General features: G+C 41.6%; 1 protein-coding gene across 3 annotated transcripts in view; it reads left to right on the top strand.

Annotated features, from left to right (window-relative positions):
* The window catches only part of CACNA2D3 (calcium voltage-gated channel auxiliary subunit alpha2delta 3), an 827,558-nt gene that overhangs the window by 526,003 nt on the left and 286,962 nt on the right, over nucleotides 1–14,593 (top strand). For all 3 annotated transcript variants that reach the window (XM_046679102.1, XM_046679095.1, XM_046679111.1), the window contains one exon: nucleotides 14,226–14,304. In XM_046679102.1, coding sequence (XP_046535058.1) covers nucleotides 14,226–14,304 — 79 coding nt within the window. The remainder of the gene's footprint in view (nucleotides 1–14,225; nucleotides 14,305–14,593) is intronic.

The raw sequence follows: 14,593 nt of genomic DNA, 5'->3' as shown, positions 1-14,593 counted from the left end.
TTCTATTCACTAACAACAGACTATCTGAAAAAGAAATAAGAAAAAAATGCCATTTACAATAGCATAAAAACAATAAAATACTTAGGAATAAATTTAACCAAGGAAGTGAAAGATCTGTACCCTGAAAGCTATAGGGCATTGATGAAGAAATTGAAGAAGACACAAATAAATGGAAAGATATCTTGTGTTCCTGGATAGAAAGAATTAATATTGTTAAAATGTACATACTACCAAAAGCAATTTACCGATTTAATGCAATCTTTATCAAAATTCGAATGGCATTTTTCAGAGAAATAGAAAAAAAGCAATCCTAAAATTGATATAGGACCATGAAAGACCCAGAATAGCTAAAGCAATCTTGAGAAAGAAGAGCAAAGCTGGTGGTTATCACACTTACCAATTTTAAAGTATACTACAGAGCTATAGTAATCAAAATAGTATGGTACTGGCCTTAAAACAGACACATAGACCAATGGAATAGAATCAAGAGCCAGAAATAAACCCATGCCTATACGGTCAACTAATATTTGACAAGGGAGCCAAGAATACTCAATGGGGAAAGGATTGTCTTTTCAATAAATAGGGTTTTGTTTTTGTTTTTGGTAGGAAGATTGGCTGTGAGCTAACATCTATGCCAATCTTCCTCTATTTTGTATGTGGGATGCTGCCACACGATGGCTTTATGAACAGTGTGTAGGTCCATGCCCGGGATCCGAACCCATGAACCCTGGGCAGCTGAAGTAGAGCACATGAACTTAACCACTACGCCACCAGGCCAACTCCAATAAATAGAGTTTTGAAAACAGGATATCCACATGTAAAATAATGAAAATGGACCCCTATCTTACACCACTCATAAAAATTAACTCAAATTGGATTGAAGACTTAAATGTAAGACCTGAAGCTGTAAACCTAGAAAAAAACATAGTGAAACAGCTCCTTGAGATTGGTCTTGGCAACGATTTTTTGGATATGACACAAAAAGCACAAGCAACAAAAGCAAAGATTAACAAGTGGGACTACATCAAGCCAGAAGGTTTCGCCACAGCAAAAGCAACAATCATCAAAATGAAGAGGCAACCTACAGAACAGGAGAAAATATTTGCAAGCCATAAAGCAGATAAGGGGTTAATATACAAAATATTTAAGAACTCAGACAAGTCAATTGCAAACAGACTAATAACCCAAATAAAGAACGGGCATAGGACTTGAATAGACATTTTTCCAAATAAGGCACACAAATGGCCGACAGGTACATGAAAACCTGCTTGACATCACTAATCATCAGGGAAATAAAAATCAAAACCACAATGAGATTATCACCTCAGACCTGTTACAATGACTGTCATCAAAAAAGACAAGAGAGAAATGTTGGTGGAGAAAAGGGAACCCTCGTGTGCTGTTGGTGGGAATTTAAATTGGTACAGCTGCAAGGGAGAACAGTACGGAGGGTCCTCAAAAAATTAACAACAAGCTACCACATGATCCAGCAATCCCACTTCTGGGTATATATCCAAAGGTAACAAAATCACTATCTCGAAGAAATATCTGTACCACCATGTTTATTTGCAACAACATGGATGGACCTTGAGAGCATTATGCTAATTGAAATAAGTCAGGCAGAGAAAGACAAATAGTGTATGATCTCACTTATATATAGAATCTAAAAAAACCCTAAACTCATAGAAACAGAGAGTAGACTGGTGTTCCCAGAAACTAGGGAGGGAGCAGGGTGGGAATTGCGGAGATATTGGTCGAAGGGTACAAGCTTTCAGTTATAAGATGAATAATTTCTGGGGATCTAATATACAGCATGGTGACTATAGTTAACAATATCATATACTTGAAAGTTGCAAAGAGAGTAAATCTTAAATGTTCTCACTACAAAAGAACATAGTACGTAAGGTGATGGATGTGTTAACTAACATCGTGGTAACCATTTTGTAATATGTCCATCTATCAAATAACCATGTGGTAGATCTTAAACTTACACAATGTTGTATGTCAATTATATCCCAATAAAGCTGGGGGGAAAACAATTTCATGCTTTAAAAAGGCCTGTTTTATCAATTGAAATAATAAATAAATATACATTTCTTTGTAAAATGCACCATAAAGCAGTAAATTACAGATAGAAGACAAAAAAAAAATACCAAATTCATTCTTATCAACTGGAGTTTGGGCCACAGAGCTCAATATGCCATGTGTCCTATTCGGGGAAACCAAGCTATTTAGGGGGTTAAGTGCAGGAGTGACACGGCTCTGAAAGGAGATGATACTCTTTAGGGCTCTACTATGGGCCCCTTAACCAGAGATGAAAAAATAAGCCTGTGTCCCCACTGTAGGTCACAAAGTTAGGGCAGAGATAGTATAAAAAATTGAGGGAGATTTTCAACCAGCAACTTTTGAGAAATCAGGAGTAGTGAATAACAGAATGTGAGGCCCTTCTCCTCCCTATATTTTTTTATTTCTTCTCTTTGCCTTCCTTGTTCTATAAAAAGTACAGTCATGCACCACATAACGATGTTTTGGTCAACAACAGACCGCATATACAACGGTGGTCCCATAGGATTAGTAGTACCATGTAGCCTCGGTGTGTAGGCTATACCATCTAAGTTTGCATAAGTATAATCTATGATGTTTGCACGATGACCAAATCACCTAATGATACATTTCTCAGAACGTATCCCCATCATTAAGCAACACATGACTGTATTTTCAAAACTTACAACTTTCATGAGGGCAGAGACCATATGGGTTTTTCCTCCCCATTGTGTCTCCAGCATTGAGCAGCATGTTTAGTATCTAGTGGGTACCCAGTCAATACTTGATGGATGGAAGCATAGGTAGGCAGGTGGATGGGAAACAGAAAACAGAAAAGGTAACACAGCTTAGAGGTCTGTAGGAAGGAAAAAGGGCCGCCAAAGGCAGAGGTATAAAAACAGAGCCAAAAACCACCTACTCTCTGTTAAGTTGTTCGACCCCCTGCCAATGCAAAGAGGGAAGCCTGGACAGCAGTGAGACTCACTCACAGTCTGTAAGATCAAAGCAGAACAATTGCTTAGGATAAAATACAGCTCTTACTCATTGAAAACAAGAAATAAATTTTCCCCTTGAGTTTCTCAAAAAGAAGATAATGGTCCCCCCAAGTCCCTGCCCCCCCAACCCTAGAGCTTTCACTCACTTTCCTGCCCATCTACCTGAGGCCAGTACTCACTGATGCCAATTTAGTGGCTCTCTAGAATGGGGTCTTCAGCAGGGGGGCTTGCTCTCATAGTTGCAATTCTGGGTCTTGGGAACACTGGAGCCCTGGAGGGGCCTGAGGGTGTGTACAGGTAATGAGTATGTAAAGATTGCCCAAACCACACAGGTGATTCTGATACACTTCCCCCGCCCCCTCCTGCCCTCGGGGCCCATGTCCCTACCTGTCTGCCTCTTGGAGAATCACAGGTAAAATGGAATGAACGCTGTCCTCTGCAATATCCTTGCAGTTGCCTGACAAGTCCTTGACTTTTCTTACTGACAGTAAGCCCCAGAAGGCGGGAGGGGAGGTGACAGTGGAAACTGCTATTTTGGACTAATTCTTACTGACAGAGAGGATTGGTTAGGAAAACAGAAATGACAAGAACCTTGGGAGAAAGCTACTGTGCTAGCTTAGAATTCACAACAGCTGTTGGTTTAAGTGAGTTGAGAATGATTTGGACAGAATTCCAAACTCCTAAATCCTGGACCTCCATCCACGAGGGTGGTATCGGAGAGGGTGCTCTCCAAATGCATGCTGCTTCTTCCTGTGGGGCTTTGGCCACAAATCCGAATGAGAACATACGAAGACCCCATTTGTGCCCAAGGCCAAGTGGGCCTTGGTCCTACACCAAGATCTGGGCCCTTGGGATCTCACCAACTAAGAGGTAGAGGGAGGCAAAGAGAGACAAACTTGGGGCCAGGAAACTTAATGACAAAGGAGCTTTTCTCTAAGGTCCAGAGAGGCAGGCATGTCTTCAAGCTTTGCACCCCTGGGCTTTTCCCCATCTGAAAGAAGCACCATTGGAGGTCTCCTCTTAGAAAGAACCCTCTACACACACTCTTTTGTGGGGTGATCTTCTCCCCAACCCCTACCATTTTACTTTATTTATGCCACTTAATAGCAACCCTGCCATGTGGGTCCTACTATGTTAACCATAGTACCTCACAAGTAAAATAAAGAGGATTAGAAAGATAAGTAACTCACCCAAGGCCTCCAGTTCATTCGGGGAAGACCCAGATTCTGAAACTAAGTATGTCCAGTTCTCAACCGTGTCTTGTATCCACTGCATTCTGCTAACCTGTCCACCCAGTTGTCTGTTTTCCATGAAATGATACCACTGTCCAAAATGTCACACAGTATGAGAGAAAGGACAGACTTCCACTGAAAGTTGCTTGGAATAGCAAGTGCCACATCACTATTTTAAGATGTAGTCTTTTCCCTGCTAGGTAATCTCTGAAGCAGGCAGTCATTTAAAATACAATTGGCTTCAATCTTTGCATGGCTTCTATCTAGAATCAAGGGGCAGCACCGAGGAAGAAACATATTATAAAATTGATCATCCACCCGTGGGAGGCCTCAAATAAGACACATCTTCTGGCCCCTGAAGATGAGACCATAATAACAAAGACCAGAGCCTTTTCACCCCTCCATTTCTTCCTATTTTATCACTATGCTTCAGTGTAAAAAGAAACCAAGGGCACTGAGCATAGGGAAAGTGAAACTTCGGCTACTTGATAGCAGACCAGTCTGTAAAAATAGGAAAATATTTAAAATGGAGTGGATAATGAAGGAAAGAGCTCTAACTCTCATAAATTCAAGTATATCCCATGCTGGCTTCTTCTGACTTCCAAAATTTGTGAAAAGGAATGGAGAGAAAGTGGGTATCAGATATTTATTGAGAATCTACTACATGCTACATACAACATACTGAGTTGGGTACAGTGGGCTCAATCTGCCCTCACAACATCTACATTTCTGTTTGGAAGGAGAAATAGACATAATTCAAGTAAACAAACAAATCATTATAATAACTGCAAATGTAGCAAGTATGAGGAAGGAGACAAATGGAGCTATCTGAATGAGGGTAACTGGGGTGAGAGAGGGTCAGCCATGCAAAGTGGGAGGTGAGGAACATTCCAGGCAGTGGGAAAGGTGGATGCAAAAACCCTAAGGCCGGAAGGAATGTATCATTTTTCCAGATCTTCCAGGGCATCTAACTGTGATTAGGAGTTTGGAATATATTCCAAGTGCGATGGGAAGACATTGGAGAATTCTAACCTAGGGAGTCACATGATCCTATGATGTTTCAGGAGCATAAATGTCACCATCCCAATTTGTGGAACAATTAGTTTCTCTTTTACGTAAGTAGATTTTCTGATCTGTTTTGCTTAATTTAACAGTCTTGCACATGTGAGTTTGTCTTTTTCTTTATGGTGTTGAATCTGTAAGCCTTCTTGGAAGAAGGGGCATACCTGTGAAAAAATCTCTCTTACCACTTGATCTCTCCAGGTCTGGGAGGGCAAGAGAAGCAGTGGGAAGCCTCCTAGCCATACAAACCCACAGGCTTTGTGGTGGCCAGTAGCCTGAAGCTTGGAGATGAGTTTGTTTCAAGAGCCCTCATATCAGCAGAAGGGGATTTTTATGACATTGCCAATCAATAAGTGTTTGAGTGCTGGGTCTTTGCCAAGCATTGTGCTAGATTCTATGGATTCAAAAATGAATAAGTCGGGGATCCTGTCTGTCTGTCCATTCCATCCCTGCTCCTTTAAATGTGGTCATCCAAAGACTTCGTGACGTGATGTGTGTCACAAGAACCCAAGGTTTACAGTGATGCCCATTCTGTCTCAGGGCTCCTGATATCTCCACCTTGTTCCTCCTGTTGTGGACTCATTCCCAGTCTGACTTTTCTGGATCTCATCATGGATGTCCAATATCTGGTACTCACTAAATCATGGGAGAATGAGCATGTAAATGAATGAATGAACTTGTCTCAATTTGGCAAGCACTTCAGATGACAGTGCCCTTCTTGAATATCCAAAGAACGCACTTTATTTTTGAGGGATTTATAATGCAAAAAACAAGAAGTGTATAAGATAGAGGTTCTTAACCTGGAATTGAGAGGTTCCTAGAGAATCTGGATCTGGGCTTTGGTGGAGGAGATGCCCCAACCTCATGAATCTTATCTCAAACTGTGAATATACACCATTGGGCATTTTTTTGTAGGGAGAAGGTCTATAGGCCCTGCCAAATTTTCAGTGGATCTTATGACTCTCCAAAGCTTAGTAGAAGTTGTTATTGTTATACCTCTAGTGTTACTTTGATTGTTTTAGGAACTATCAATCCCATTAGTCTAGGTAATGACAAATATCAGTGATGGCTCATCAAAACTCTCCCTTAGGAAAAATCCTCTTCTTCACCCACAGAAGTCAATTTCCTCTTCAAGCAAACCTCTGGGCAGGGTGAGGGTAGCGTCTATGGATAGGAAATTTGGTTTTTCTTGGCTCACCTTAGTTTTACTGCAGCAAATTGTCTGAAAAACAAATAGAGTGAAACCCTAGCTGACAGAAATTTATGGCTTCTGACCTGTTCTTTCATCCATTATCTTATTTGCTATTGGTCACAGTGAGAAGGGTGGTTGGATGATCCACATGTTATAGGTGGAGAGAGCACAGCTCAAAGGGTTTAACTAACTTTCTGAAGATTGCCAAGCCAGTAAGGGTGGACGTGGACCCACCTAGAACCCAGGTCTCCTGATTCCCAGCTGTTCTAAGGGTACTCAGTATTTGTTTTAATCAGATGTGGTAAGGCACACAGACACAGAAATAACTGTCATGAAGGAAGAAGTTTATTATACTAATAGTCCCCTAGAAGCAAGAGATATGCCATACCATGCAGGGCCACAAGATGAGTGGCCAGAGAGAGAGGCAACTAGTAGGTTGAAGCCTTTCTTGAGTTTCCCTGGGAAAAAAGGGGCAGAGCAGAGTAGGCAGGTTTAGAATTGAATAATTTCAGCAGGCTCTGGGTATTTCAGCATAGGGGTTGTCCCTAGTTATCTGGGACGTGGCCCTGGAGTGATTAGGGCAGGTGGATAATGGTCCAGGGTGTGAGTACCTGATGAAGGAGGTGGTTGTTGGCACTGGCTCTGGATTGGTTGGTTTGCATATCAAAGGTGCACTTCCAGGCAAATTGTTTACTATCTCCAGAATTAGCTAACCCTGGGAGGGTCAGTCCCTCCAGGGCAGCCCCAGATATCAGAACATCAAAAATACAGAGAATAAAAAGACATAGTTAATACACTGGCTCTGCCCTCTGAATGAAGTGGATGGAGTTGGATAGTCTGATAAACTATGTCCTCCACCTTTGAGGATATTTGTAGATCGACTTCTCACTGCTCTGTAAAGTGGTGTGTAATCTCCTCTGTTCCATTGTACTAACCCAGGTCACAGTCTCTGGGGACCCAGAGGCACCGATCTCCACCTTCACAACCACATGGCCCGTAAAACTGGACTTCATCCCTCTGGTCAAAAAATTACAAATGACAATTTTTTCTAAATTGGGATGTTTTCAATACCATGCATGAGGTGTCAGGCACTGTGCTTGAGAGAAAGGAGATTATACAGACTCTTAGAGCATCCCCAAAATGACAGTCCATTTCTCATAATGATCTATGATATTCATTTGTTGAAATTTTATTACTTTTGTAATTTAATTCAATTTATTCCATTTTATTACTGCTCAGGGCGGTGTTACCTTATTTGCCTCTCTCATCCTTCTGGATAAGGATGTTTCTTCTTTTATTATGAGCATGATAGCTTCTAGATTAAAGCAGCCTGCTCAATATAACTGTTTCTGTTGGTGTCAACCTCCTCCGAACCCACCTCTACTCTTGCAGCATTTTCATGAAGACAAATATTGACAGTGATTTATGAAACATTTTTGTGAGTAATCAAGTTCCAGCCTTCATTTTCTACTTAGAGATTAAAGATTTTATTTAGAAATACTTCCCTCCATCAGAAGTCATAGAAATGAGCAAATCATAATGAAGTCGGTTAGGAATATCTTTGGTGAAGATACAGATGAAGAATGTATTCAGTAACATCAAATTGACTTTAAAACATAAAGACATCAGGAGACCTCTTTCTAAGGCTGAAGTTGTGTACTGTTTTTGAGAAATCCTGGAAGCATTTTAGGGAATCATTGAGCTGGGCAGTGAGTCTGAAAGGACATGAGCCAGCAAGAAGACATGAAGGGGAGTCCACGTGGTTACTTGCAGAGGCTGCCACTTAGCTGAATGAAAATTTAGAACCAATGGCTGTGGGCACCCATAGGTACTGGATGATTCTTTTTGCAGATGTCATTTATGCCTATAATCCATATAAATTGCATATTTTAAAGGTAGAAATACTGGATTTGTAGTTAAATGTTATTTTAAAATAAAAGATTGCCTTCTTTTTTTCTGTCCTAGTAAAATCTATTTGGAGGCTTCTCAGTGCCCTGTCCCCAGCCCTTTCCTCTGTATCTGGGAGCAAGAGTGGGGTTATTGTAATTTCAGGGAACAGTGCTTCAGGTGTGGACACCCAACTCAGCAGCTACAAATATCTGGGTACAGACCTGCCCTTTGCAGTTGGCTGATCTGTTGCCCAGCCTGCTTGGTGTCTGATGTTCTTCCTGCCTTGCTGGGTGGACACAAGCTTCTTTAAAAATGGCGTCTTGATTCAGCTCCTCTCTCTTCTCTTTTTAACCGCTCACTGGATTGTAAACTCCTGCAAGTTTAGCCTCAATCCTTAGGAATCTATAGAAACAGCTTTATTGGAAATGACTCCAATGATTTCTTAATTCCCAGTCCCACTTCCTTTGCTCATCTTTCCCACCTCATCTTCTTGGTGGTATTTTTCTAAAGACCACTTGTGTGAGACCTATCATGGGCACTTTTAACAAATGTAGATCCCTGGGCCTACTTAACCTGAATCTCTGGAGGGTGAGTGCTGGAGACTCCACCTTTAACATGTGATTCAAGGGCCCTGGGGATTCTGACGCCTGGAGAAGTATGAGAACTCTCGCCACCCTGGCCAAAACCACTATCATCTCTCACCTGGAACGTTTCAGTGGCCTCCTATTTAGTATCTCTGCTTCTCTCCTTATCTCCCTAAGTCTGTAGTTCTCAAACTTGGCTACACATTGGAACCTCTGTAGGGAGATTGAAAGTCGAGCCCTGCCTCCAGAGGTTCTGATTTAATTGATCTTGTATAGGACTTGGGCATTCAGAGTTATAAGGTCATCACAGGAAAATTGAATGGGCAGCCAGGATATGCACAGCCATTCATGGCCTATTCTCCACACTGCAGACAGAATGATCCTTTTTACAAAACTATGTGTCAGTTCATGTCAGACTTCTACTCAGTCCCTCCTGTGGCTTCTCTTCTTGCTGCAAAAAGAGCCCATGCTCTAACAGTGGCTTCAAGGACACACATGATCTGGCACCTGTTATCTGTCCAAGGTTCTACCCTACAACCTCTCCTAGCTGACTCCACTCCATCCACACTGGTCTCTACAATATCCCTCGAGCATCCCTATCTCGAGGCCTTTGTACCTTCTCTTCCCTTCATCTGGAACATTCTTCCCCAATAGCTACATGTCTTGCTCCCCCTACCCCACCCCATTTTGTCCAGATGCCTGCTCAAATATCACCTATCAAGGAGGCCTTCCCTTCCTTCCTTTCTAAAATAACAACCCATCACTCTCCATTGTCTTACTCTGCTTTATTTTCTTCATAAGCATTTACTACAAAAGATAAATAAATGTTAAATGTGAATTTGCCGTTTATTATATGTTTCACTCTCATGAAAATGTAAACTCCCTGAGGACAGAGAGTTGTGGTTTACTCATCACATCCCCAACACCACCAAGAATGGTCCCTGGCACATGGTAGGTGCTCAGAAGTTACTTGTGACAGATGCATGATGAATTGCTGCTCTGGACTATCTCAAAAGCCTGGGCATTGGTGATCTCCCCTTCACTGCTGGAGGGAGATGTGCAGGCAGCAGCAGCCTGTTTTCTGGCTGTGCAATTGCCCCATTGTAGCTCTACTGGCAGCTGCTCTCCTCCCCCGTTTTAATGGCTGTAGAAAGGAGAATTTGATTCATTATCTTTGCCAACTCAAACTACGTATGTTCACCAAAGTTTGGGAGGAATGGTGCCGTTCTAAGTTTCTGGAGGGTATTGTATCTATATGATTGAGGAGCATAATCTGTTTTCTGGAAAAATTGGCTTGAGTTTTTGTTTGTTTCATTTGGGAAATTTTGTACTAAGTAGATTAAATTAAGTGACTTTGAAATGTCCACATCCTAACATTTTATTAAGCTTAATTGGTTTGGGAGAACATTTAAAGCCCATCCAAACTTAAATGGGAGATCAAAATGAACTAATAGATTGATGCAGACTTTACCCCTCCCACCCCCCCGCCTTTGCGCTACAATAATAAAAGTGGTGTGTTCATGCCTGTGGATGATGAGCACAAAGACTTTGCTTTCTGGGGAGCTTTAGTGTGTTCTGACATACACCAAAGCTGCTCTGAGCTGTGCCTTGACTTCTTTCCATGGTCATCTGTGCCATGCCCCTGGCTTTCAGAACTACCCCGATCTACCTCTGCTAGGGCACCTTGCCACGTCAGAAAAGTAGTAGGGCTCAAGGCAGACTTGTGAAAGTTTGTTTGGTGGTGCTTCTTAGGGAGGAAATCTCCAGTCGTTGGAAATAGAATCCATCAGTTTACAGAATGTGTTAGTGATGGAAATGAGGAGCAATTTGATTATGTTACTCAAAGAGGTTTTGCCCTCAGTTAATTGAGCTGTGGAGTAAGGCAGCCCACCCTCGAAGATGGAAGACCGGGACTTAATTTCCACATATCATCTCTTCTTGTGTTGGATTTTCACTGCTGCATTTATTCTTCCTATGTCCTTACAGAATGGTTCCGGAAGAAGCAGTGTCTATACTTTCTTCTCATTTAAAATGATCTTTAATTATGAAAGCAGTACTTGTTCATTGGTAAAAACATTCAAGTGATTTCTAAGTTTATGAAGTAAAAAGTATATGTTTCCTTTTAGGAAATATAGGTTTCTATGCTACACAGTATCCCACAATTTGCTTTTTTCCTTTCACCAATTTATAATGGATGTCTTTCAACATGAGTACATAGCGGCATGGTATTCCACTACATGAATGTACTATAAGTTTTCCAGCCAATCAACTATGAAGAGACATTTAGGATTTAACAGTACTTGACCATTACAAATAATGAAGGTGAACACCTTTGTACTTTTATCATTTTGTGTCTTTGTGAAAATGTCTGAAACTGAATTATAGAGCTTTAAGAAGACATGCACTCTAGAGTTCTTCATACTCCTGCAACTTCCTGTCATCTTTGTTACCTGCTTGGCCCCCATAGGCATTTTATTTGTTATCCTGGCTGTAAGATAATGCCCAGAGGTGGAATTACTGGGTCCAAAAAAATTTTAAAATATAAAATGCTATGGATATTGTTAAATTGCTCTCCAAAATATTTATTTTGGAGTAAAATCTGTTTTCTTTTGTTGCCAGTTGAAAGACATTATTGTGAGAAATCCAGGGCGTGAACCCAGTATTTTTTGATTATGTTTATTTTATAGGCAGAGATGCAGCAAGGCATTTGCATGCCACTTCTACTCAGATAAAGAGGCTAGTCCACTGGGAGCCAAGGACCACATATAAATGGAAATATTGAACATGATTCTGATTTTCTTTCATAAGCAATAAAATAAAATACAAACCAACAAAACAAATAAAATGCCTATAAATCCCTTAGCAAGTACCTGACCCAGGGGATGGTGCTGACCGTAGAAGCCATAGCAGAAGTGGTAGTAGGGGCAGCGGTGGTGGTTTAAGGGGTCGTGGTACTGGTTTTCATTGCTGTGGTTGTTGTTAACACAATCATTCTCGAGCAATCATGTCTGGTCTGAAGTTTGGCGCAATCCTACTGGTTTTCCAAATGGGTTGCCATCTTTTAAAATCAGGAATTAGAGATATTTTGCCAATGGTTCACAGCATTGTCCTGGAGTTTTAACTATGCCTCCAAGAGAAAACTCAGTTTATCCTAAGGTTCTTCATCTGGACAGCAGAGGAAGTTTGGCACATACGGGTACCTTTACTCAAAAACAAATGGGCTGCCTTGTGTCGAGTCTTTTCCTCTTTACCTACAAAGATAGACTCATAGCTTTATTTCCTAAGAACTATCTCTTATGCTTTCTGCTTGGTTAAGAGCCTTTGGGGATGCAAGTTTTTGTCAGTCTAGTGTTCTCCTTTTAAATAACTAAAATTTGAAATCAAAAGCAAAGATTTGTGATAAAAGCACGGGTCTGATCTCAAGAGACTGGATTCCGGTCCCGGCTCCTGTGGATGCTGGCTCTGGGCCCTGGAACTGATTGGGGTTTTCTGAATTGACAGAACCAGCATCTCCAAGAGGTCGAGAGGAGACCCCAATGTCATCCTGAGGTCTCAGAAGACCTCTCTCATTAGATAAGGACTTGATGAAACTAAGCAAATCACTTTACTTAACTGGGCTTTAGTTTCCCCCTAAATCAGACATCTTTAGCTAAATGCCAACAGTGGCCAGGCAGGAAAAGTGAACAGGAGACAGCTCTGTGTAGAGGGGTCAAAAGTAACCACCTTTGGCCATATGATGTTGAATCTTCCTTTTTTTTCCTCCCAAGAGAAGCCAGAATCTCCCAATTTAAAAAAAACATTTCCTTCCTCCCAATGTGACTCCACTGGGAATGGTGTGGAAAAGAGCTGAGAGAATGAAGAAGGACAGAGACCTCTGTGCCTGACCATCCCCTAAGAAAGTCCCCTTGCAAGGGCTGTGCTAGGTGAAATGACTGCCTTACTGAACACAAATGAGGACAGACTCAGGCTGCATGATGATAAAGTGTATTTAAACATCTCTTTAAGTTGGAAATAAATCATCGCCTAGAAACTAGTCTTCAAGTTATAATTCCTACATAAGAAGATATTCATAATTAAAACAAAATCTTCATTTTTACAGTCATCTCTGAGCATTCATGTATTTTTATCCATTCATATATTGAGTTGCAGCATTCTGTGCTCCATCAGAACACAGCCAGGGGAAAGAGACACATCCCTTCCTTTCCCTATCAAGTGAACCGTCTAGTGGAGCTCAACCTCACAGAAGGTATTAATTAACGACAGTTGTAATAAAGGTTCTGAAGGAGCAGTAGGGGTGCCTGATCCAGTCTGGGTGAGCTGAGGGGTAAAGCTAGTAAAGCCTTTGGTACCACGTGTCCAGCATCATTCATCTAATCCCATGTCTTCATTAACTCATCACAAAGAGGTGGCCAAAGGACTGTACTTGACCTGCCAGACGAGTTTTGTTGGGACTGTGTAGTCTTGCCCCGCATACCATTTTAAAGTTGAATTAAAGGATTTTAACCCTTTTAATTCCGTATCTTTCTTCCATTTGACCTTCAAGCACTACTTTGGGAGGTAGGTCATACTTATTAAAAAAATTTTGGCCTCATGAGAGAGAGTTGAGAAAGCAATAGAAAATGAGAGAGCCTAGGTTTTACATGTGTCTTCTGCTTATCAGGAGCCAAAAGCTTAGGAAGACTAGAGAGAGTCCCCATGGGTCTCCTGGCTCCAGGCTGTGCCTCTTGCCCAAGTTAATTACCTCCTAAAATCACGCCAGACACCACAGATGGTAAGAGAGTGTCTGCAACCTCTCCTCACCGTTGGGGGGAAACGTCGAGGGTGTTTCAGGCGCATTTTTATTCCCAAAAAGAACACACTCTGAATTTCCTGTGTGGATGAGGAAAATGGCTGTGGCTTTGACCCAAACTTGGATGGTCCTTGTCCCTCTGTGTGCAGCAAACCTGGGCCCATGATGCTGCCAGTCTCCCACTTCAAGTTGTTCTCCTCTGTCACGAGTTGCACACCAAAAAACAACCACCACAAGGGCCATATGGTTTAAAAGATCAAAGGCCCCAGTTTTGAATATATTTCTAGCTGCCTGTACTTCAAATGTCTTAAATATGTTCCTACAGATGGGGAGCATGGAGCATTAAAGAGGTAAACCACATGTACATGAGCCATGCATGTGGTCTATGCAGGACGGTGAAAAGTGAATACTGCTGATCCGTGTCACTCTTCCTCTCAGGTTCGCATCTTCACGTACCTCATTGGACGAGAGGCTGCTTTTGCAGACAATCTCAAGTGGATGGCCTGTGCCAACAAAGGTAGGTCCCCACAATGTGCTCGGCTCTGAGTAACTTCCTCTTGGACGTGCAGAAATCGAGACAGTCGTGAGAAGGTGGACGCTTCTTAGAGAAGGCTGTGAATTCTCAGATAAGGTTTGGGTATTTCTAAATGATTATTATAGACTCGGAACAGCTTATCCCAAAATATGTTTACAAATTTTGAGGACATAATCAAGTAGGGTGGTTAATCCTCTCTGTTCTGCTAGTAATTGGAAGAATTGCTATGGCAGAGCCATTTACTGTTCACCAAATATCCATGTGCTCACTC

This window comes from Equus quagga, chromosome 1 (genome assembly GCF_021613505.1).
Source record: "Equus quagga isolate Etosha38 chromosome 1, UCLA_HA_Equagga_1.0, whole genome shotgun sequence".
NCBI lineage: Eukaryota > Metazoa > Chordata > Mammalia > Perissodactyla > Equidae > Equus > Equus quagga.
This window is presented reverse-complemented; position numbering and strand designations above follow the sequence as displayed.